Genomic DNA, 24469 nt, shown 5'->3' with positions numbered 1-24469 from the left:
CGAAGCCACTTCTCAGGGAGCAGCCAGTCGGTCATTTTGTCCTGTGGGTGGCACATCCCATCACTCCAGGTTGAGTCAGTTTAGGGACAGGGTCCGTACCTCCTAACTCCTTGGCCACTGTGCCTGTAGGATGGCCAGTGTCTGAGGTAGGTGCTTTGAGTCCCAGAGAAGCAAGATGAGAAAGAAACAGCAGAGATTTCCTGGGCATGGAATGGGTGTAGGGTTTAGGTAAAAGGGGAGTTTGCTTCTTCAGATCTGTTGGGTCCATCTACATCCCTCTAACCATATCCATCTTATTGGATTCCAGATTTGATCTCCAAAACTGGAGTCCAAACTGCTTGGGTCCAAATCCTGGCTCTGATGTTTACAAGCTCAGTGGCCTTGGGCAAGTTACTTAACCTCTCTGAGCTTAGTTTCCTCATCAGTAAAGTGGCAACAGTGATAGTACCTTTATCATCGGGGTGCTGTGAGGAGTAAATGAGTTCATATATGAGCTGCTTAAAGCAGTGCCAGGCACGTGGTGATTACCAAATAAATGTTAGTAAATGTTATTATTAGTTGGGTGGGTTTTCCCCTTTACCTCCCATCCTACTCCTTCTCTTCTCCCAAAGAAGTACCAATCCAGTGTTTTGCTAAATGTCTCTGTATATGCATGTATTATTGTTAAATATCTACTGTGGCTATTGTTTTTTTTTTAACTTGCAGACATGGTATTATGCTATTCCATTCTATTTCTTTTATCACTCAACACTAGGTTTTAAAGATTTATCTACAATAGTTTGCTGTCTGTACATCTATTAAGTTGAACCCTATGAAACTGATGACATTCGACCACTTTTGACCTACAAAAATGGTGATTTCATCTAATAGTATCTGGCTTCTAACTGATACAGAGTATTCTTTTTTTTTAACATCTTTATTGGAGTATAATTGCTTTACAATGGTGTGTTAGTTTCTTCTGTATAACAAAGTGAATTAGCTGTACGTAAACATATATCCCCGTATCTCCTCCCTCTTGCGTCTCCCTCCTATCCTCCGTATCCCACCCCTCTAGTTGGATACAAAGCACCAAGCTGATCTCCCTGTGCTATGTGGCTGCTTCCCACTAGCTATTTTACATTTGGTAGTGTATATATGTCCATGCCTCTCTCACTTTGTTGTGTTAGCATATGGTATTTGTGTTTCTCTTTATGACTTACTTCACTCTGTATGACAGACTCCAGGTCCATCCACCTCACTACAAATAACTCAATTTCATTTCTTTTTATGGCTGAGTAATATTCCATTGTATATATGTGCCACATCTTCTTTTATCCAGTCATCTGTTGATGGACACTTAGGTTGCTTCCATGACCTGACTATTGTAAATAGAGCCGCAGTGAACATTGTGGTACATGACTCTTTTTGAATTATGGTTTTCTCAGGGTATATGCCCAGTTATGGGATTGCTGGGTCATATGGTAGTTCTATTTTTAGTTTTTTAAGGAACCTCCATACTGATACAGAGTATTCTTTAGTGTAGGGGTTGGCAAACCTTTTCTGTAAAAGGCCATAGTAAATATTTTAGACCTTGCAGGTCAAGAGGAAAAATTGAGGACATTATGTTGGTACTTATTTAACAAGAGAGAAAACAAATTTCCCCAAAATTTTTGATGAAATTTGAAGTATAACAATAATTGAGCACAATTTTTTGTAACACTGGTCTACTAGTCAGAAGAATGGAATTTGGGGGCAAAGGATAATACTTAAGTGGAGGTCAAAGATAGTGCTTACTACCATCAAACCAACTGCAAAAATACTCATCTTTAAAATCCATTCTTAGGTTGTAGATCATACAAAAACAGGCAGAGGGAGGACCTGGCCCATGTGAGTAGGAAGAAGTTGGTCATTGTAATTGCCATCTGCACTTCTCTGATTTCTAGACAGTTTGGGTACCTATACGTATATCCACTAATCTTTGGGGTGTCCCATTCTGTGAATATACTTTGCTTATTTTTCTATTGACTTTACCAACTTTTTCCTATTGATTTGCAGGAATTCCTTATATATTCTAAATATTAGTCCCTTGTTGGTTTTAATTGTTGCAAAAATCTGTGCCACACATGTTATCTGTTGTTAACTTTGTCTATATATTTCCGTGGAATTGGAAATCCTTTGATGATCAATATTTCATTCATGGCATGTGCTCTTGGGTGTTAAGAAGTCCTTTCCAACTACAAGGTCGCAAAGATATACCCCCACGTTTCCTTTTATGAGCTTCATATTTCACCATTCACCTTGAAGTCTTTAATCCATCTGGAGTCTACCTCGGTATACAGTGCATGGTAGGGATCTCGCTTTATTTTTCTCCATATAGTGAGCTAGTTTTCCCAACACCAGCAACTATACATGTCATCTTTTCTTCATTGATTTGTGGTGTTACCTTCATCATATATAAAGTTCCCATATTTATATGTGGGTCTGGTTCTAAGAGCCCTATTCTGTCCCATTGGGCTATCGTCTATCTTTTTAAATGTACTAGATAGATTTGGGGCTCATCTCACTCATTGCCCTGGTGCCCTCTTCTGTACCAGCTTCCCGGATGACACCATCTCAGGCTGCCAGGTCCCTATGGCTTGTGGACGCTGCTTGTGATGATGAGCTGGCCAATCTGACCCCCTCTAGGAAATTTGGAACTGGAAAACTAGAATACGGAGATGGTTGACAGCTGATGCAGAAGCCAAAAGGACATTTCAAGACTAGCCATGATGGAGAGAGGTCAATATAGCCATCATGAACTAGGTAGATGCATGGATCCATCCTGGAAGATCATGAGGGAGGCACTGGAGAAGAGCGACATGAGCGGGGCAAATTTTCAGAGAGGGGTAAAGATGCTGTGGTAGGCTAAATAAAGGCCATCAGACATCCAGGTCCTAATCCCTGGAACTGCTGAATGTTACCTTGTGTAACAAAAGGGAAGTTACAAACGTGATTCAGTTAAGCATCTTGATATGGGGAGATTATCGGCTGGACCCTACAAATAATCACAGATGTCCTTAAAGAGGGAAGCAGAGGGAGATCTGACTACAGAAGAGGAGAAGGCAATGTGGCCAGGGAAAAAGAGATTGGAGTGTTCCAGCCACGAGCCAATGAATGCTGGCAGCCACCAGCCGCTGGAGGAGGCAAGGGGTGGCTTCTCCCCTGGAACCTCCAGAAGGAACCAGCCTGGCTGACACCTTGACTTTAGCCCTGTGGAACTAAATCACTTTGGACTCTGGCCTCCAGAATCATAAGAGAAAACATCTCTGTTGTTTTAAGCCCTTAAGTTTGTGGTAGTTTGTTACTGAAGCCATAGGAAACAAACATAAATGCTGTAAGAAAGGAGAGAGGGCTCAAGCTCTGTCCCAGTTCCTCATCCTGGAAGGCCTAACTCCAAGGAGGGTCTTCCCCGGATTCCTATAGGAACCCCACAGCCTCAAAGAAGGCCCCTTTCTCTGAGCTTCCTAAGCATACTTGAACTCTTGGAACCACAGGTGCCCTAAAAGGAACAACCAACACTCCATAGCTTGACCCGTAAGACCATTCAAATCACCTTCCACCTTCCTCCTCTACAGCCCAGTGGGCTTGTCTGCTGCCCTTCAGACATCTCATGGATAGTCCTTCCTCAAAGGCTTTGCTCCAGTTGGTCCCGGCTGCTTGGGATGCCCTCCTCCCCACCTAACCCACCCATCTTGCAGTCTCAATAATACTGCCTTGTGGGCTCTAGTCCTCCCCCATTTCCAAGGTGGTATCATTTACACGATTCTATCCAATAGAGGGCTGGTGTTTCCTGAGTTCTTGCCTGGTGTTGGGCGCTGTTCTGAGCACTTTACATGTATCGATACAACTCCCAGAACCCCCGGGACCTCCATCGTCCTTCCCGTTGTACAGATAAGGAAAGGTTCAGGTCAAGTTACTCCGATGTCAGGACTGCCCAATCTTCAGTCATTTGGATGCCACCCTCCCAACTTTTTCCATATGTGTATGCAACTCCTATTATTATTATTTTCTATTTTTCTTTCATTTGATTCCGTTTCTCCCTTAAATAATCATTCTAAAAGAATCTATCTAAGCATCTCACAAATGGAGAACCAGTTCATTGGCCATAAATAGTCATTGTAAAATAGAGAAAGTGAGCGTACGTGGTGAGATTTCAGCTGCATCAGCTTGGCATCTGAAGGTTCCAACCTGCTCTCCTTTTGTTAAATAGGGAGACGAGCCAAGGGGTAGAGAGGTGTTAAAAGATGTGAGTACCCAACTGGACTTTCTCCTGGACAGCACTGACAGAAACAGAAATTCTAAAAGAGAATTGAGAAGGGAATAGCCCTCTCACTGGGTGATGTGATGTTATTTCACGCCCCACCCGTGAGTCACTTAAAAATCATCTCTCTGGGGAATCAGCAGTCAGTTGGAGTGAAGCTGCTGCCCTCGCCCCAGCCCCAGCCCTCAATGCTCTCAGCCTTCTCTGATCTCCCAGAGGACTTGATTACAAGCATGAGTCCCTCAGCAAATGCTGTAAGGATGGACAAGCAACTTTTCATACGTTTACCGCCCCAGCAAATCCTTAAGCCTCTCACAGAATGGTTTTCCATTTCCAATTTCCATTCTAGATCCTGTCTCCTCAAGACCACCAAGAATGGGGGCTGGCTCGCCAAGACCTCCTCACTAAGCATCTGCTGAGTCATGAAGCGGGAACTCTTCTGTCCCTACAAACTTCTAAAGGAACGACAGCATCCCAGGACCTCAAGTCATCCTTTCCAAAGTGCTCCCTAAGTCCCAACTAAATGGCTCTCCGGACATTTAGGACTCTGACCATCATTAAGAAGAAAAATCAGTCACTGGCTCCTTTAAAATAACCCTTGCTATGCTGGACATTGTTGTGAAGTGACCTTCAGCTTCTGCTTTCACTGATGTGGTCCTTCAGAGTGGGGCATCCTGGTGCACTGGCACCAGGAGGGGGCCGGAGGAGCAGTGAGCTAGAAAACAGAGGCAGCCTGACTCCACCCAGATGTCTTCTGAAGGCGCTGGAATGGAGCATAGCTCAGGAGAAGGAAAGTGTGAGCAATAAATTTCTTCTGTGTCAGAATGTTTGTTCACTTCAATCAATGTCTGAAAAAATCTGCCCTGAAATCTCTGTTTCCAGGATATTGGTCAAATATTTGAATGGGGCAGCCAGTTAATTGACTCAGGAGGAGCACCTGACAGAGAGGCAGAGGAAGGGCTGCAGGGACACAGGAAGACAGCCAAAGCCACAGGGAGATCCAGTGACTCCCAGACCCCGGCAGTCCCATCAGGTGCTCAGGGCAGGGGTAAGGGGAGGGGAGGCCAGGGGCACTGGAGCAGTGTGGGCTCTGAAGCCAACCTGCTCTTCCTCCCACCAGCCATGTGACTTTGGGTAGCTGGGCCTCAGTTTCTTCATCTGCAAAATGGGCTGACAATAATAGTACCTACCTCATGGGGTTAGTAGGAGAATTTAAACAGTTGATGCAGGAGAAGCATTTAGATCTAGTCCTAGGCATCCACAAAGTGTTTGCTACTATTACTATGTTATTGTGACCCCTTACTCTGGCATTCAAAGCTCTCCCAATGTGAGTCTCATGTTGGAAGAGGGTGTTAGGGCTGGATAGGAGGTCCCCTAAATGTGTGTTCACACCCTGCCCTGTGACTGGTGACGCCCCCTTCCTTATGGTCTCTCTAAATCATCCCTCAAGGACAGCCTATCCCAAAGACAAACCCTTTCCTGACCTCCTGGAGCATTTGTTATACATGCCATGCTTCAGGCTTGTATGATGAATTACTTGTGCAGTTGGGTTCTCCCTGGGGCCAATACTGGGCCTGTCTGGTGAACTCGTGGGTGGGCCTGCACAGAGTCTGATATGTGGGCTAAAAGAAAGGTCCCTTCCCTTCCCTTTCATATTTTAAATTGCTTTAAAACATGGGTTCTGTAGGAGAGATGGGGGTGCGGAGGCTGTCACGGTCTTCTGTGTCAGAATGTTTGTTCACTTCAATCAATGTCTGAAAAAATCTGCCCTGAAATCTCTGTTTCCAGGATATTGGTCAAATATTTGAATGGGGCAGCCAGTTAATTGACTCAGGAGGAGCACCTGACAGAGAGGCAGAGGAAGGGCTGCAGGGACACAGGAAGACAGCCAAAGCCACAGGGAGATCCAGTGACTCCCAGACCCCGGCAGTCCCATCAGGTGCTCAGGGCAGGGGTAAGGGGAGGGGAGGCCAGGGGCACTGGAGCAGTGTGGGCTCTGAAGCCAACCTGCTCTTCCTCCCACCAGCCATGTGACTTTGGGTAGCTGGGCCTCAGTTTCTTCATCTGCAAAATGGGCTGACAATAATAGTACCTACCTCATGGGGTTAGTAGGAGAATTTAAACAGTTGATGCAGGAGAAGCATTTAGATCTAGTCCTAGGCATCCACAAAGTGTTTGCTACTATTACTATGTTATTGTGACCCCTTACTCTGGCATTCAAAGCTCTCCCAATGTGAGTCTCATGTTGGAAGAGGGTGTTAGGGCTGGATAGGAGGTCCCCTAAATGTGTGTTCACACCCTGCCCTGTGACTGGTGACGCCCCCTTCCTTATGGTCTCTCTAAATCATCCCTCAAGGACAGCCTATCCCAAAGACAAACCCTTTCCTGACCTCCTGGAGCATTTGTTATACATGCCATGCTTCAGGCTTGTATGATGAATTACTTGTGCAGTTGGGTTCTCCCTGGGGCCAATACTGGGCCTGTCTGGTGAACTCGTGGGTGGGCCTGCACAGAGTCTGATATGTGGGCTAAAAGAAAGGTCCCTTCCCTTCCCTTTCATATTTTAAATTGCTTTAAAACATGGGTTCTGTAGGAGAGATGGGGGTGCGGAGGCTGTCACGGTATCCTCATGGCTCTGTCTGGGCCCCACCAAGAGAAGAACTGAAGGCTGGAGTGGGAGGAGCTGTTTATATGGTGGGGGGGTCATGGAGTACAGAGGGGCCCAGCAGGGATGCTGTGGGGCCTGAATGCAGCTGCAGGTAGGGGAGAGGAGCAGCCCCTGTCTCTGCCCACGATCCACTTTGGCTCCAGGGTCATGGAGTGTCCGGGGCATGCGGGGCCATTCCAGCGGCTACAGAGGGTGTTGACAGCAGCGGCCCAGGTGAGTTACCCACTTGGCTTTGTGCAAGGGACACCCACAAGGGATCAGGGGCAAAAGACCAGGTCAGTTAGACAGCACATGGGAACCGCCTCCTTCCCTGCCCATAGGGTCCCCTGCAGTGCTTGGGGATCTTACCAAGAGCTGTAGTCTTAGGTTTTCGCAGGCAGAGAGGAGAGGCAAGAGCCAGTGACATTTGCCTTTCTAGGGACTCCATCACCACCTGAGTGCTAAGGAACCCTAGTATCTTTTGCATGCGCTTGTCATCAACCAGACGATAATGTTTTGGATAAACCCTATTAACATTCCCATTGTACAGATGAGGAGATTGAGGTGCAGACAGTAGAAGTAACCTGCTCAAGGTCAGCTGAGACCTGAGTCAGGCTGGTTGTGAGAAGGGCCTCTGACTAAGAGTTCTCCCACTCTCTCTGCAGGGTGCCAGGCCCACAGCAGGCACACAATAAATGCTGATGACATGGAGATGCTGACAGGAACGTAGGTGCAGATGTCAACATTTTTGTTCTGCCAGGAAGTCATGAATCAGAGCCGCGTGGGGGCGGGAGGTGGCTGATGGGCTGAGCCACTAGAACTCCATCTGCTTCGCTCACCCTCTCTGCAGGGCACCCCAGGGTGTCTCCCTCCTGTGGCCCCCCGCCCCATCCTCTTCTCCTCCTTCCTGTTTTGGCTGCACAGAGCCCAGAGAGGTGAGGGAACAGCAGTGGGAGGCTGTGGGTGACTTCAGGCTTAATATCTTTGTAACCATATTGCAAAAGGGCATGCCTAAGACGGCGCTTTACGCTTAATCTTTCTCTTTTATTGCTTTTTCTCTTGTATGATTTAACCTTGCACCAGGTATCAAGCTAGATAAATAAAAACTTTTATTTCAGATTAGCCCCTGCTGGGGGCTGCCTTGAAAGCTGAGCAGTCATCCGGGGAGTCAGATGAAAAAGAGAGCTGGGAATCTGAGCTGCTTAGAGGGTCTCATTACAGGTTCAAAGCTTCCCAAAGATATTCGAGAGCTTTTCTGAGGTGGGAGGACGAGATCCCCTCCCAAGCCCACAGCCTGGGGAGGCTGAGGTAGGCAGCTGCATCTCCCTTGTCCAGCCTTCCTGACCCCCCCTTCCTAAGGTGCCCCTCGCCCCAGTTACCTTCTCCTCATGCTGGTATTTCCTTCCCAATACTTAACATGGCCAGGAGACACTGCCTTTGCTGATATTTAGTTATCTTTTCCTCACTAGAATGTGAGCTCTGTGGGCACAGTGACAGCGACTTTCGCTTCACGGTTGGTCCCCGGGGTCTGGCATGGAGCCTGGCACACAGTAGGCACTCAATTAGTATCCAGTGGTTAATTGAATGAATGAATGAATGAATCCTAGGATTCCAGTCCGGCACGCAGACCAGAGGGTTGACATGAATCTCTTGGTTTCCCAGGCAGAATAGTAAAAGATAGCAAAAAGAATGTGGGATTTGGAAGCAGGAAGGTCTGGGTTTGAATCCTGTGTCCCCCACTTATGTGCTGTGGGACCCTAAGCACATCTTGTGAGCTCTGTGGGTCTAGTTTCCTTATCTGTAAAATGGCTCTGGCCAGACGCCTTCTGGGGTTAGGGTGAGGGTGAGAGAGGATGTATGTAGCCCAAGGCAAACTCTCCCACAAGTTCAGAGAGAGATATATACAAGATGTTAGAGCAGCGTGGTTTGTAATAGCAAAAATCAGTGTATACACCATTCGACAAGAAAATGGATGACCTGTGATAGTTTCACATGATGAAGTAATACAGAGTAATGAAAATGAACAAATAATATCCACATGAAAAAAAAATATGGATGGATCTTGGATATATCATATTGAAGAGAAAACACAAGTCCCAGGAGACTGTGTATGATACTTTTTAAATAAAGTTCAAAGACAACTAAATGCAAGCAATATGCAATGTGACAAAATATTTTTTAAAAGCAGACGAATGAAGAAATGCAAGATTGAAAGAGACAGTTATGGGATGGGGAGGCAGGGGATGGACTGGAGGAGGAACACAGGTATGTGAGGTATGCATGATGGTTTAGCTCTTGGTTTGGTTGGTGGGTTCACGGGTGTCCACAATATTATTAAAAATTAATAATGAAACCAAAGTGAACCAGTGCTGACCGGGAGCCAAGGACGATGTCTAAAGCAGTTCTGTGTGCCTGAAGTGTGCCAAGATAAAGAAAGAGAATGCAAAACAAATGCCGGCTAATTTCACAACCCTCCAAGGATCTCAAGCCCCTAGCAGTTCAATAAAAAGCAGTCATTTAGAGATGAGGAAAAACTAGAAATGAGCCAAATTTTTAAAAAGACAAATACCTGTTGACCTGGGGAAACCAGACTAGAACTTCCCACCAAAGCAACCACTAGGCATGAAGTAGAATGAGCCCCAGCCCCCGAAATCAGCCTCCAGCCACGACTGGTCTGCCAGACTCCAGGCCTGGAGAGAAGTGGGTTCTGAGCTGAGTTGAGGGCCATCCCCTGCCCAGCTGTGGAGGTGGAATCGAGGTGCTACTTGGGCCTAAGTGGGAGGTCCTGGGCGTGCTCCCACAGTACATGGGGCCCACAGGAGGCTCTATAGTGTCCCGAGCAAGGGTCAGAGACTCCTGCCCATGAGGAGGGTGTGGGAAAGAGGAGAAGCAGAAAGGGAGGGTCTCGGACCATGGCGGTGAAACCTCTTCAAAGTCCACTGACCAATTTGACTCATGGAAAAGAAGCAAGGGGCAAGGCACAGCTACTGACAAAGAGCGTGCAGGGCCTCAGTAAAGGAGAGAAGAACAAAGACTCAGGTTTATCACAAAGGTGGGGCATAGAAGAGTGTGGGGAGCAGGAGCGAAGAAGAGGAGGGAGAAGGATCAGGGAGAATGAAGTGTGGGCTCTCCCGTGGTTCATCAGGAGGAATTTAGTGTTAGTGTGACCTATTGTTGTTGTTTTGGTATGTGGTGGGAGAGAACTGGAAATAATATATGTTTAATCAAACTTTTAAAAAGTCAGAGGCACTGTCCCTAAATATTGTTGAAAGAAGAGAGCCACGGGATGCAAACTGGATAAACCTTGGATGGCACATTCATTCCAGCTCTCAAGAGAACGCCTGTCAACTACCAGTGGCTGATGGAGGCTTGGAGGCCCATTCAGGCTCAGTGGGAAAGTGTGCCGTGATCAATTAGTGATGTCTGCCTTGGTATGGGATGGGGGAGATCTGGTACACGTGCTGACACGGGTCTAGTGTGGCAGTCATAGGTGTAAGCAGATCAGCTTTCCTTATGAATATGTCCCTTTCTGCCTAGGCTACCACCAGGACCCCAGAAACCTAGACTTAGAGGTTAGAAGCTTCTTTGTCTCCCCTTTTTCCTGCACCATCTATTTTCACTATATCACCTTGCTGACTTCCCTCCTGTACATCTTCACAACAACCCCCAGTCCTCCCCTAGACTGATGCAGTAACCTGTTAGCAGATCACCCTCATTCCAGTGCTTCCTGTTCCGATCATCCAGAACTCCTATGAGATAAATCTTCTGATGACCCTCCCACCCCCAACCATGCTCAAGCACCCATGTCTTTTGCCTTGTGTGCCCTCCACCAATTGGCCCCACCACTTGTCTCTGATCTGCCCTGACTCCTCCCTGGCTCCCTCCTGGCTCCATCCGTTCCCCACTGTGCCTGGCCAGATGCCCTGAGGTTTCTGGGGCTTCCAGGCACCCACTGTGTACTCCAAGCCAGGGGCTTTGGTGTGCAATTCAGACTTCCAAAGCAGATCTGCTTTTCCTGAGTTTTTACTTCTTGCGGGGAGAAACATGCCAAGCAGCTTAATCACAAGGGCTTTGAAGTGATTCAAATGATGGTCTCCTGTGATAGCTGTCTCCCACCAGGCCATGGCCAGGGGCCCGATTTAGTTATTGGCATATGTGGGGGTGTGGGTTTGGGCAAGTCTGACTGCTTATTCTTCCTCTCTCTCTCTCTCTCTACACACACACACACACACACACACACACACACACGCAGAGCTTTCATTTCAAAGCGCTCAATGTATTTTCAAGGAACTGCCTCACTTGGTAGCATTGAAAGTGAAATCCAGTGAGAGCTTTGTCCTTCACTAACCAACCTGGGCAAGTCCGCCAGCGTGACCCAGGGATGAGGCCACTGCCTTTCAAGCTGGGACTGAGGGCTTTCAGCCCTGATACTGCGCACCTACTCTTCATTCTAGGTCAGTGCTTCTCAACCTGTGTTTCATTATCGCATGTCCCTCCAACCTCCCTAGCCATTTGAGACATTTTTCCTAACTGCTCCCCCAAGCTGCATGAAATTTTAATACCACAGATATAACATATGTATATCTGTGCCTCATACATAAAAGAAGTAAGATATTTTTTACCTCTCAGAATAAATTTTTGCCCCCTTGGGGGTGATATTATCGTGTTGATGACACGTGCTCTTCTAGACCAGAGCTTCTCAAAGGGTGCTCCCCAGACCGGCCACACCAGCATCACCTGGGCCCCACCCCTGGAGTTTCTAATTCAGGTTTAGGGTGGGGTAAAAAATTTTTCATTACTAATATAGTTCCCAGGTGAAGCTGATCTGGAGACAACACTTGGAGAACCAGTGTCGGCATGCAAATTGGCTATATTCTGGAACCCAAGAGACTTGGGTTCAAATCCCTGCTCTTCTGCTTTGTAGCTGTGACCCTTGGTCAGTCTATAAAAGTCCCTGAGCCTTGCTCTACATGCCTATAAAGTGGAGTAATAATGTCTCCCTCATACACTATTGTGAGGGATAAACGGGTCCAGCCAGTGCCTGGCACACAGCAGGCACCCAACAAATGGGGTTCCCCTCCTCTCACCCTGGGGGATATTGCAGAACTGCAGGAGGCCCAGGGAAGCAGGGCTCAGATAGGGAAAGGGATGATGAGAGAGGTTAGGCCTCTTCAGTCTGGAAAGTGGTGTCTGGGCTGAGATGGCGCTGTAATGCAGAAAGTGGTGGAAAGTGCTAGCTTGGGCTCCTTCACCAAATCCTCACACCCCAGGGTAGTGAGGGCCTTCGGGAGCTGGAGAAGGGTTTGTTTAGTGTCAATTACAGGAAGGAGAGAGTGAAATGACAGAATTCATCAGTCCAGTATTTACGGAAAATGAAAATGCCTCCCCGTTGACCTGTTTGCTTCCACCTGCCCTCCTCCAGCCCACTCACTGTGAGCTTCGCACGATGCAACCCCGACCACGTCCCTCCCCTGCTGACCTGGCTCCCCACTGCCCTCAGGACCAGGGCCTGGCGTTCTCCTGGGCTGGGCATTCCACAGCCTGCGTGGCTGGCCCTGCCTCCCCCTGTGGCCTCCTCTCCCACGGCCTCCCTCACGTGCTGCGCTCAGCCACGCTCAATTACTGCAGCGCCAAGATGGGGCTGCACACTCTCCTGCTGTGGGATCTTCGTACTTGCTGTTCCTCTGCCTGCAACAGACCCTCCCTCCACACCTCCCGGCTGGTTCCTGCTCATCAGTCAGGGCTGGCTTAGATGGTCTCTCCTCGTTGAGCCTCCCCTCCCAGGGACGGCTGGGGAGGCGCCCCCCTCCCACGGATTCTTTCTCACTTTTTATGACAGATATTTTTGAATATACACAAAAGTAGAAAGAACAGTCTAGTGGACCCCCCAAGGAGCCATTGTTCCATGTTAACAATTATCAGCACAGCCCCTGCTGGTCTCCACAGTGTTCCACCAAGGCATTGCAGCCTGTCCCCGACTGCCTGCAGGTTCCTGAGGCTGCGACAGTGGCTCGGGCCCCACCAGCTCTCAGGACACTTGCACAGAGAAGACCCTCAATCCACTGTGTGTGGATATTAAGAGTCCCCTTTTGTTGAGCACTTACTACAAATTCAGGTGCTCTGCTAAGTGCTTACGCATCTTAGCTCACTGAATCCTCATAGCATCCCTGTGAGACATGGGTTACTATTACCTCCACTTTACAGACTGGAAAACTGATGCTCAGAAGGTTACATCGCTGGTCGGTGGTAGAAGGCAAGCCAAGGCAGTCTACCTCTGCAATAGAGCTGCTCATTGAAATAGAATGTGAGCCATATGTGCTATTTGAAAATTTCTAGTAGCCACATTAAATGAAAAAATAAATAGGTAAAGTTAATTTTAATAGTATGTTATCTTTAACCCAGTACATTGAATATACCATTTCAACACGTCATCAATGTAAGACATTACTGAGATATTTTACAATCTGTTTTTCATACTAAGTCTTCAAAATCCTGTGTGTTATCTTTACAGCACAGCTCAAATCATACTGGCCACATTTCAAGTGCTCCAGTGCCACACGGGCAACCGTATTGGCCAGCACAGCTAGCAGTCCCCACCCTGGACACGGCCCTAAAGCCTGCACTCTCAACCACTTACTTCTCTATACTTAAATGAATTAAGGAGAAAGTGAGTGACTAGGAGTCCCGAGGACCTCTGGTCCTGATCTTTCTTTGACAATAATGCTTAATATTTTATGGCCCTTTAGAGTCTCTCTGGCATCACCTCATCTGCCACGGGTGTTATTATCTCCATTCCATGAATGAGGATTATGGGGTTAAGAGGGCCAAACGCCTTGGCTGGACACCCTGCGGCAGGTGGAGGTGCTGGGCCTCAAACTGACAATTCTGGACTCCAAGCCCAGGGCTCTGCAGGGCAGCTGCCCCTTGAAGCAGGACTACCTCCATCTGGTAGAGGAGGGTGTCTGCTCAGACCACAGGCTGGGCTGGCCACTGGGGATAGGAGCCCGCAGAGCTCCAGAGGTCAGGCCCTGGAGGAAGTGATGCCCTGGGTGAGTGGCAGGGCAGGCACAGGCTGAGGGAGCGATGGGGTCCGTGCCAGGTCCTCTCTGGGCAAAAACCTTGTCCTTCTTTGGTCGTAGTTTGGCCACAGAGGCTGAGAACAAATTGATGGCAATGGAGCCATAACTTACCTCTGAAGGCCTCTTTGTTCATGGCAAAACAGAGGGGTCATTAGTAATGGGGAAAGCACTGGTGTGCGGACATAAATCCCCCCAGCTGCAGGGATGATAAACAGCCCGGTGGGGACAGGGCCTCAGGGAGCTGGGCAGGTGAAGTTTGTGCCATGGATCAGTGTGGGCTCAGGCCTGTGTCCGAGGCAGACCACCTGCCCAGGCTCTGGAGGTGCCTGGAGACTCGGTCACCCACAGTGCCCTCAGGACTCGCACCCAGCTCCAGGAGCCCCTGAGGCCCTCAGTTCTTTCTTTCTAATGAAAATGGTTCCAGAGCACCTGGGCTGGAGCAGGTTCCCACACTGGGCACTCAGGGCCAGCGTGGGGCAGTCAGCATGAAGGGGCCCGGGCAGGGCATCCCTTCCTCTTGCTTCAAGCCAAACAGGCACCGGCCAAGCCACCTGGGAGAGGGCTGCGACTTAACACCCCCGGAGAGGCAGGTGTGTGAGGCCAGGCCCTCGGTAGACAATGTTCTTTGCAGCAGTGTCTACGCTGGCTGGCTGGGGGAAGTAGAGAAGAGGCCAAATCCTAGCCTCTGTCCACCTGTCCCCCTGGGGACCGTGCCCTCCTGCATGCCTGTCTGCTTGGGCTTGGGCTGAGGCTGGCTCACAGGGAGTCCACACTGGCCCAGGCCTGGGGGGAAGGGCCGGCAGGGGAGCCAGGTGCTCAGGACGGCAAGGGAAGAAAGAGGACTGCCCTTTCCTCAAGCTGTCTGAAAAGGATTTGGGTGCGGTGGGGTGGTGACAAATACCCATGACAATGAAGACCATCGTGGCCACCCTGCCAAATGCTATCTCACCGAGGATGGCCGACATTTGCCGCAGTGCTGCCCCCTCCATTTCCACACCCATGGCAGACTCTACCAACTGAATACCGCACTGAGCCTGCTTGGCTTCCTGGTCCTCTTCAGGCAGCCATTACCAATCAATCAAAGTTGGCAGGTAAGAGAAAACCCATTTGTCATCCTTTCTAAAAGCCCTCAAGGCACATCTGTGCTGGCAACAGTAATCCTATAAAACTATGCTAAGTGTTCCAGGCCTTCCAGAACTTTCTGCCTCCTGCCCCCACCTTCACACACATCCCCTACCTGTCGTTTCACATCCTGGGCCTCCCTTCTCGTCCTGTTGTTTGCACTTGGGAACCTGGCCCAGGAGAGTGTGCCTCTGGAAATCTCACAGGATGCTGCCTCAGGCAATTGCCCCCAGACTCTAAGCTTCAGAGCCCAGCCCAGATACCAAAGCAGCTCTGCCCTGCAGCCTCCTGCTCCAGAGGAAAGGGGTGACCGGGGCCATCTTTGAAGGTTAGAGAGGACCTGGGGGTCTGGGGCTGGTGGCCTGGCACCCAGCACGGACCTGAAATGGACCAATGCCCTGGAGGATGGCCTCCCAGTGTCACTGCAGGAATTATTTCCAGGCTGGCCATGACCTCAGGCCAGGTCCTGGCTCCCTGCTCCCCACCCCCATCTAGGAGTATGTCTGGAAGCAGTCCAGAGACAATGAGATGAGGAGACAATCCCTTACCCAGCCAGGTATCCCGCTCATGCTGCCACCTTATACTAGGCCCCCAACTCCATCACCCTTGGGGCTCACCGGTGTTCCCTCAGATCTCCAGCACAAGCCCCCTGTCACTGGGAGGCACTTGCTTTGCTTCCCAATTTGACAAACTCATGAAGGATACCAGCATCAGCAAGGGCCTCTCTTCTCCTCTGCTCACCAGGAGAGGGCCCGCTAATTCCCAGGAGGACTCTGCCTTCCTACAGAATGGCTTCCTTCCTAGGACCTCCTTTTCCATATCCTGGCCTAAGGACCACCTGCCTCTGGAGCACTGGGAGAAAGGACCTTTCCTGGGTTGCACCCCAGTCCTACAGGATGAGAATCTTCATGCATGCCAAGGACTCTGCATGTTTGGTAGGAGCCCCAGGTGATTCTTGGGCATACTGGAATTTGAATACCCATTACTCTAGAGCGATGTTCATTCATTCATTCTACAAGTACATATTGGGCTTTACTCTTGTTGAGTCCTGTCCTGGGCATCAGAATGGGGAGGAAATGGGGTGCGGGGAGCAGAGGCCCAAACCCACACTGCTGTTACTGACCACATGAGCTGGTCTGACATTCGCTCTGGGTCCTGGGGTCCCCTGGGCTTAAAAGCACAAAAATAGTTACGCTAGAAGCTGTAGGTCACAGGAAGCCCATAATACCCTGATTTCCTGCATTCCAGGGATATGAGGGGTCTCCCTCACACCAGCTAACCCTCAACATCCAGAAGGTATTATTAGATGCTAGCAGTAATAATAATAACAGCTAACACTCATAAAGTACTTTACATACATTAATTAAGCTCTGTTACATATAGTAAGTCTTCTGACTTTTGAACCACCTAAGGTAGATACTCTTATTGCTCCCATTTTATGGATAAGAAACTGAGGTATGGAGATCCACCGCAGGAGGGATGCTCAAGAGACTCCATCCATGTTCTTGATCACCACACATTGGTGCCTTTTGAGCTTTAGGGACAAAATGCCCCCAAAATGCCACTCTCTATTCTTGGCAGTGTGGTAGGGAGGGGCAATGGGGTGGACACTGGCCTGGTGGCCTGCCATCCTCCTGGCCATCAGTCTGGCCTGCCCAGATGCACCAGGCTGACCATTCACTCACCAGCGGGTTGGGCAGGGAGGCCACGTGTGGGGTGTGGGTGTGGGTGGGAGAACAGGGACAGGTCTGGAGTGTGTGAGTGAGTGAGCAGTTTCTCCTGGACCTCTCACCAGCCGCCTTGCTCCAAAGCCACCTAGTCCCAAGACAGCCAAGGAGCTGCTGCTTTGTTAGTCTTTGGGTGGGGATGTGGGGTGAGGGGGTCCCATCAACCAGAACCCTCTTTGCATTCAAGAGAGACTGGGTGGGAAAGGAGCGCTTATGTGCCTCCCTGCAACATTCCAGATGAGACATGACTTTCTAACGGTCAGAAATGTAAAAGGAGCATGGAATCAGCCAAAGTTGCAGCTGTATTAGTTCTAAAGTGATGTAACAGCAGCCATCTTTTCATCAAGTGAGTAAAGAAAAACAAAGAAAATCCCAGAGCACTGGAAGAGTCACCAATGACCTGGGCTCAGAGCCCCAAAGTGCCCAGAAGCCTGAGACCTCGGACAGCGGCGCACGCTCCTGCCTTCCAACACCACCCAGCAGTCCCAGGCACCTAAGCCTCCGTTCCAAGCTCCTTTTCCCCTCCCCTGCTCCTCCCTCCTTTAGCCGGTCAGTCCCCTGCCTGGGTCCTTTGGCCAAGGTTGTCCCTGGGGGCAGGTCCCTTCATGCCACTGTCCCACATTGCCACAGATCTCTCCACTGTCTTGCAGAGCCTGACACTCCTAATGTGGCTCTTCTTGGGTCAGGGTGGGGGACCAGGGCAGCCCAGGCCTTACCTGAGATGATGGTGTAGCCAATCCCCCGGGGATGTCCTTTATCCTGGTCGATGGCGGTGATAACACGCACCGTCGTGCCCTGGGTGGGAAAGAGAAAGGACTTGAGTTTGGTCGCCCAGCCCCCAGGCTGCTATTCTTCTTTGTAGCTGTCCTGGCACCCATAGCTTCCCTCCCCATGGGGACTTCCTGGCCAGCCTAGGAAGTAGGTACCGAGTACACAGGCCATCATCCCTGGGACATACGCTGAGGCCCCCAGGCAAACACCTCCATGTCCACTGGACAGGCCCAATCTTGCTGATGTTCTTGCCCCCCGCTTCCCCTCCCCATCTCCCCTCATTTGGATAAACCACCCAGGGAAGAAGAGCTGATGGAGGAGCATCCAGCAGGAGGACAAGAGCTCTGGTCTCTATCTCGAACACACATCAATGCTGTGTGACCTCAGGAAGTTTGCTGCACCCCTCTGGTCTGTTTTCCCCACCTTAATATGAATAACAACAACTCAGTTTTCACTAAGGCCTGAGTAAAGGAGAAGATCATGAATCAACTACTCTGTGAATGAAAGCATCATAAATCCTGAAAATGAGTATCTCCAGGGATGACTGTGACAACCATGGAGGCCACCATGGTCCTCTGAACCATGCCCCATCCAGCACTACAGCCAGCAGCTCCTACCTCACATGGCTCTGCCCCACACCCCATTCATTCTCCCTGCAGCACTGGGGGAGAAGGGGCTAGGGGCTGGGACTTCCACAGTGGGGATTCCGGGACCCCTGCTTTTGGGGAGCACACAATACGCACAGACACTGCTATGCAGATATGAGGTTGCTTAGATGCATAAATGTACCCCAGAGTGTACAAGTCCACCTGGAGGAAAGGGTTGTACAGATGGTGACATTTAGGATGGGTCATGAAGAGTGAGTAGGAGTTTGCCAGAGAGAGAAAACAAAAAGGAAGGTGCTCCAGGCAAAAGACACAACACCGGGGGTCTTCCCTAGTGGCGCAGTGGTTAAGAATCCATCCGCCTGCCAATGCAGGGGACACGGGTTCGAGCCCTGGTCCGGGAAGATCCCACATGCCACAGAGCAACTAAGCCTGTGCGCCACAACTACTGAAGCCCGCGCGCCTAGAGCCCGTGCTTGAAGAGTGAGTAGGAGTTTGCCAGAGAGAGAAAACAAAAAGGAAGGTGCTCCAGGCAAAAGACACAACACCGGGGGGCTTCCCTAGTGGCGCAGTGGTTAAGAATCCGTCCGCCTGCTAATGCAGGGGACACGGGTTCGAGCCCTGGTCCGGGAAGATCCCACATGCCACAGAGCAACTAAGCCTGTGCGCCACAACTACTGAAGCCCGCGCGCCTAGAGCCCGTGCTCTGCAACAAGAAAAGCCACCGCAATGAGAAGCCCGTGCACCGCAAAGAAGAGTAGCCTCTGCTCGCCACAACTATAGAAAGACCGCGCACAGCAACGAAGACCCAACGCAGCCAAAAATTAATTAATTAAAAAAAAAAAAAAAAGACACAACACCGGCAGGCGTTTGGAGGCGTAAGACTCACTAGGAAGAGATGCTGGCATATGATGGGCACACTCAAATATCAATTGATTGGCCAATTGATTGAATAAATGAACGTACAAATGATTGGATCCTAACTTCGCCGCCACCACCACCACTTGCTGAGTCGCCCCTCACCCAGGGCAAGGTTCACTTTGCTCTCCAGACCCTATCACACCAGCCATGCCTGCCTGAGATTCTGGCCCAGGCTGCAGTTCCCCTGACTGATGGAGAGCAGGACAGCCTTGTCCCCAACCCCTAGGGAGATATGAACCCTGGCATGCACGTCTAATGAAGGTCTCCTGTGGCATCGGTGCCTCTCACATGTTCACCGTTCATCAGCTGGAGACTGAAGCCTGCAGGCTGCACCCTCCACCCCCATCTGAGTACCTCCTCCTGTGGAAAGAGGCTAGTTCCTGACATGCAGGCTTCTGACCCGGAGGGAGTGCCCTGGGGGCAAGGTGCCTCCGACTCCTCCTGGGCTCCCTGCCAGGACACAGGAGGGGCATCTGCCACCTCACCCTCCTGGGGCAATGCTGCCCCTGCGCAGCTGTCACTCCAGCCTCTCCTGAGCCCAGGTGTGCAGCAATCCTGAACGCCCCCAGGTTTGGCTGAGGAAAGGTGAGAATGTTGCAGGGGAAACATCTCCGGCAGAGAAATGGACACAGCGCAGAGGCGGAGGCCACACAGGAAGCAGGTCTGGCTCCTTCCTTTGCACTCCCCCGGCTTCCCCTCCAACACCCCGCCCAGGAGCTCTAGCTAGATCCCATGGGGGAAACAGACTGTTACAAAGTCAGAGAAAGAAGCCATTAAAGAAGCATCTCTCGAAGTGGGTTCTGAGGACCCGAGCTGTGTGAGTGTGAAGCACCTGCGGCGGCAAGGGCCCTTCTCTAGCACTCACTATGTGCCTGGCGCTGCTGCGAACGCTTTTTATGTATTAACTCACTTCACCCTCTCAACTACCCCGGGAGACAGCTCCATTTTACAGATGAGGAAACTGAGGACCATGAGTTAAGCGGCCTTTCCAAGGTCCCACCGCAAGGAGTGAACGGTGAAGCCCGGATTCAAGGTCAGGTGCTTTGGCTCCAAAATGCTCTTGCCTGCCAGGAGATGCCGCTTCTGTAAGAGGTCGTTATAATAATGATAACTGTCATTTATGAAAGTTGTGGCTATGTACCACGCACTAGTGTAAGCACTTTACATGCATTAATTCATGCCAAATATGGAAAAACATCCATTCCCTGTCCCTCCCTTGGAGATGCACAATGAGCTTTAATGTGGTAAAGGCTCCCAGAAGTAGTAAAGCAGTAAAGAAGTCTGTTAACCTTTGTTCTCCCCCGTTTTCTGAGCTGAAGACAGATTCTTTTTGTGTAACATCCTAACAGTCTCAGACCCAGGGGGTACGTGGGAGGTCATTTGGGAAGCACTGCATTAGATCTGAAGGGTCTACACAAACGGCTCCCCCCGTCACTCCAGGGGGGCGTCTTTTGGGGGGTATGCCTTTCCTGGTGTCACTTCTTACACAAGAGAGGCCTGGATTTGTCCCCAGGCCTGAGAGTACAGGACTCTGGTCTGAGGCTCCAGCTGCCAGGAGGGGCTTTCTCAACACAGGGTCAGCTCCCTCTTTTACAGCCCCATCCTATCTGAGCCTCACATGTGTTCCGGCATGAGGGTCCCCTGGCTGCCCCTGGCCTGCTGAGGGCAGGGACTGGCCTGCCAGGTCAGCTGGGCCCAGTGCCTACCAAAGCACCATTCCAGACAGTCGCTAAACAATAAACCTCAAGGGGCAAGCTGCATGCTTGCAGGCGTACAACCAGGGCCTGGAGTGGTTAGTGAGCCTCGGGAGGATGGGAAGGGGGCCAGTGCTGGCCTGTGCAAAGAGGGGAGGTGGTGGTCAAGGAACCCTCAGTCCTCAGAGCCCTGTGAGCATCTCCCTATGGGTAGCCCTGCCCTTGGCGGCCTGGAGTCCTCCTGGGTGGGCAGGGCTCAGAGGGCCCAGCGGGAGAGCCAGGACCAGACGGCAAGGAGGCTGGCTCTCCCCAGGAAGAGCCACACCTGAGCTTCCACAAAGAGAGCTCTAAAAGGCCCCTGACAAAGTCTGGGTTTTCATCTTTTTGGACAAATAAATCCATTTTTAATAAAACCCTGAGCTTTTAATACAAGTGCAGCCACAAAGACTGGAGATGTTATGAGAAGGAATTAACAGGGAGGAATAGGGGCTCTTGGGAACCCATGGCTCTTGTTTCAGAGTCTCAGTGATTATAGTTTCAATATACTGAAACTTATTTCCAAAGATGAGAGGATGGAGAAGTGCCCACCCCGGGCCTGGGCCCCTCTACAGGGGTGCACTCTGCCTGGCTGGCTCTCCAGAGAGGTACCCCAGCTTGGGGTGCATCAGGGCATGGCCGGGAGAGCAGGTAGGTGGGCCCAGAAGGGCTAGAGATGGGGCCCACCTGGCCACAGGGCTTCTTCCCTTCATAGGAACCCACACTGCAAGCAGGAGGCTTCCTGGGAAATGAGGCCCCCACCTCCCCCGCCAGAGAGGCTAAAGGTGCACAGGCCTGCGGGGTCCCAACTCCTTATTGGGGGAAGATCAGTACAGCAAGGGGGTTAAGGGTGTGACTCTGTGGTCAGACTGTCTGGATCTGAATCCTCTGAGTGAGTTACTTAACTTCTCACTGCTTGGGTTTCCCCATCTATAAAGTGGGTATTACAACAGTCCCACACCTCAGCAAGTGATACATGTAAAGCACTTGGAACAGCACTGAGTGCACAGAAAATGCTATAAAAGTGACTGTCACTATTCACTGGAGCCTGGAACTGCCGTGCGCATCTGATGAAAGCTAAGAGGCCTCTTCCCAGACTATGCATGCATGTGATGTTCCAAACAATTACAGCAAAATGCAGGCCCCGCAGGACCCCAGGTTAATAATCCCCACCCTGGAGGGAAGGCGTTTTCTGGGAATTCTATAGAGAGAACAGCTAGGAGCTCACAGGGAGAGCTAGCATTAGTTGAGCACCTACTGTGTGCCAAGCACTGGGCTGGGCTCCCGCATAGGTTCCTTCACTTTTTTCTCACAACCTCTCAAAGTGAGGGTACATGTGGGGAGAACTGCGGCTCAAGGGTTCAGGGATTGGCTTAAAGTCTCCAGGTGTGGTGAGGGGGTGAGTGAGGGTGCCAGGCAGCCCCAGCCTCTGAGGCTTGGGTACCAGTAGGGAAGTCAGGGCAGAGCTGAGAGGAGCTGGGACTGCTCTAGAAGGAACATGACTCTCCCTTCTGTGGCTGCCTCCTTCCACAGAAGCTGGCCAGGAGAGTGGCTGAAGCTGGAGCCTCAGGGGGCCCCGTCTACCTCTTTCTCTGCCAGCCCAGTACCACCCCCCTCCCCCATTTCCATGACAGGATTAAGGACTTGAAAGGATGACATGCAGTTTGCTTAGGGAGTGGGAGGCGCCCTTGTGGGGAGGCAGCCGAAGGGGGCCGGAAGAGACTTCCGACAGGAGCTGCCACAGCAGATTCTGAGGCAGAAAATCCTATTTCTCAGTCCTTAATTCCAGTCAATTCCAGTCAAAGGGCTGATAGGCATCGGCTGGCAGTAATTTGTGCAGTTTATCCGCTCTTTTCACCTTCTATCGGTCCTTCACTGACGGGCAGGCCGACATGCTGTTGCTCGAGTGAGGAAATTAAAATTTGATGCAATAATCCCAAATAAGAAGGATTTTATTAGGTAATATATACACTTTAGATGAGGCATGCTGACCTGATACACAGATAGAGGGAGGCGTACATGCTGGGAGCTGCAGATAAAAAGGGGGAATGAGGGACAGTGGGCGAGGGTCCGGATGGAGGCGTCGGGCCAGCAGAGGCAGGGCTGGGGATGGGGGACTCCTGGGTCCTCCGGCCTGGGGGACTGATCAGGCCATGGCGCTCCTCTGCCCTGGCCTGGCCGGGAAAGTGCTGCGTTAAATCAGGGCTCCACACTGTAAAGGGACATGGAGGGTCCGGATCAAGGCATGGAAACGGATTAGAAGCCTGGAAAAATCAGGCTTAGGGTGTATGGGAAGCTGTGCAAGGGACGTGGTAAACTTTCAAGTCTGGAGGCAGGGAGGAAGGCCAGAGGTGTGTGGACACAGAGGCGATTCTGTGGGCGCTGGGAGAGCCCGAATCTCCCAGCTTACTTCCTTGTCTGGCTTGTCCAAGCCTGGTCATGACCCAAGAGGCGGGATTCAGACCTGCTCCCTGGGAGCCCCCCAGACATTGGCTTTAGTGGCCTTGCGGGGCCAAAGGGACAACCCTGGCAAGGCAAAGAGATATCAAGGTCCCTCATCCTGAGAAAGAACCATGTCAGATGCCAAGAAACTGAGCATAAGGAGGGCAGGAGCCAAGGGGAGCAAGGGCCCCGTTTGCCTGTTCTGAGGATTCATCCTAGCAGGGGCCCGTGGAATCATCTGGAAAGTGTGGCTTAGCACAGGGCCCTGCACACAGCAGGGGCTTAATAAACAACTAGAAGATGAGTAAAAGAGTGAAAAATAGAATGGATGGCTGGAAGAACTCAGAAGTCTGCAGATCTGAAAGGAACACCTGTAGTAATAGCTTGATTTAGTATTACTCTGCTACGATACAGGGATGCCGGGAAAGACGAGACAAACGGAAAGTCTCGGAGGATACTCACACCAACACCCCTCCTGCTGACCACCGAGACTCTGAAATGAGGCTGAGGCTGGGACCCCCAGCCCAATCCAAACACATAACCGTGGTGTCCTAACGTCTGCTAATGCTGGCACTGCTGGGTGCTTCAATCTCTAAAACCCCCAGGCTAGGGAGGCACTAGTGAGACCGCTGTAGCCCCAGTTCCCCGAGGAGGAAGAGGTCTGGAAGTCGTGTGATTTGGCCAAGCAAGTGCATGGTAGTACAGCGACCTGCTCCGAGACCCCTGGCTGTCCAGCCACCATCGTGTCCTCACTTCAATCGACAAGCTGGCTTTGCCCATATTGTCTGCATTCAGCCCTGAGCACGATGCCCTGGGAGGCCTGTGGGAGGTTCGAGACCAGGTCCCAAAGACTCAGACACCTTGGTGACCAGGAGCCCCAAAGTAACCCACTTACACATCGGTGAACGTTACAGGTGTGGCTACAATTCAGTGGGAAGTCACGCAGCATAAGGAGGGTGAACTCCAGCGGAGTTGAGGGGAGAGGGATGTCTATGCCTGGGCCAGTGAGGAGGAAGCCAGGAAAAAATTCCAAGAAAGGTCGGCAGTGAGCTGGGAACCAACAGATGGGTGGACTTGGGGTTGGTGACCAGAGCAGGCACGAAGGGTGATGAGGATGACAGGATAGCGAGAGGGCTGGTCTGACCA

General features: G+C 50.7%; 1 protein-coding gene across 1 annotated transcript in view; it reads right to left on the bottom strand.

Moving 5' to 3' along the window:
- CDH23 (cadherin related 23) overlaps positions 1-24469 on the bottom strand; it is a 377990-nt gene that overhangs the window by 222377 nt on the left and 131144 nt on the right. The window contains exon 8 of the mRNA XM_055081216.1: positions 17571-17649. Within this exon, the coding sequence (XP_054937191.1) occupies positions 17571-17649 (79 nt within the window). The remainder of the gene's footprint in view (positions 1-17570; positions 17650-24469) is intronic.

This window comes from Physeter macrocephalus, chromosome 20 (genome assembly GCF_002837175.3).
Source record: "Physeter macrocephalus isolate SW-GA chromosome 20, ASM283717v5, whole genome shotgun sequence".
NCBI lineage: Eukaryota > Metazoa > Chordata > Mammalia > Artiodactyla > Physeteridae > Physeter > Physeter macrocephalus.
Note: the sequence above shows the minus strand (reverse complement) of the source record. Positions and strands in the feature narration are given on the sequence as shown.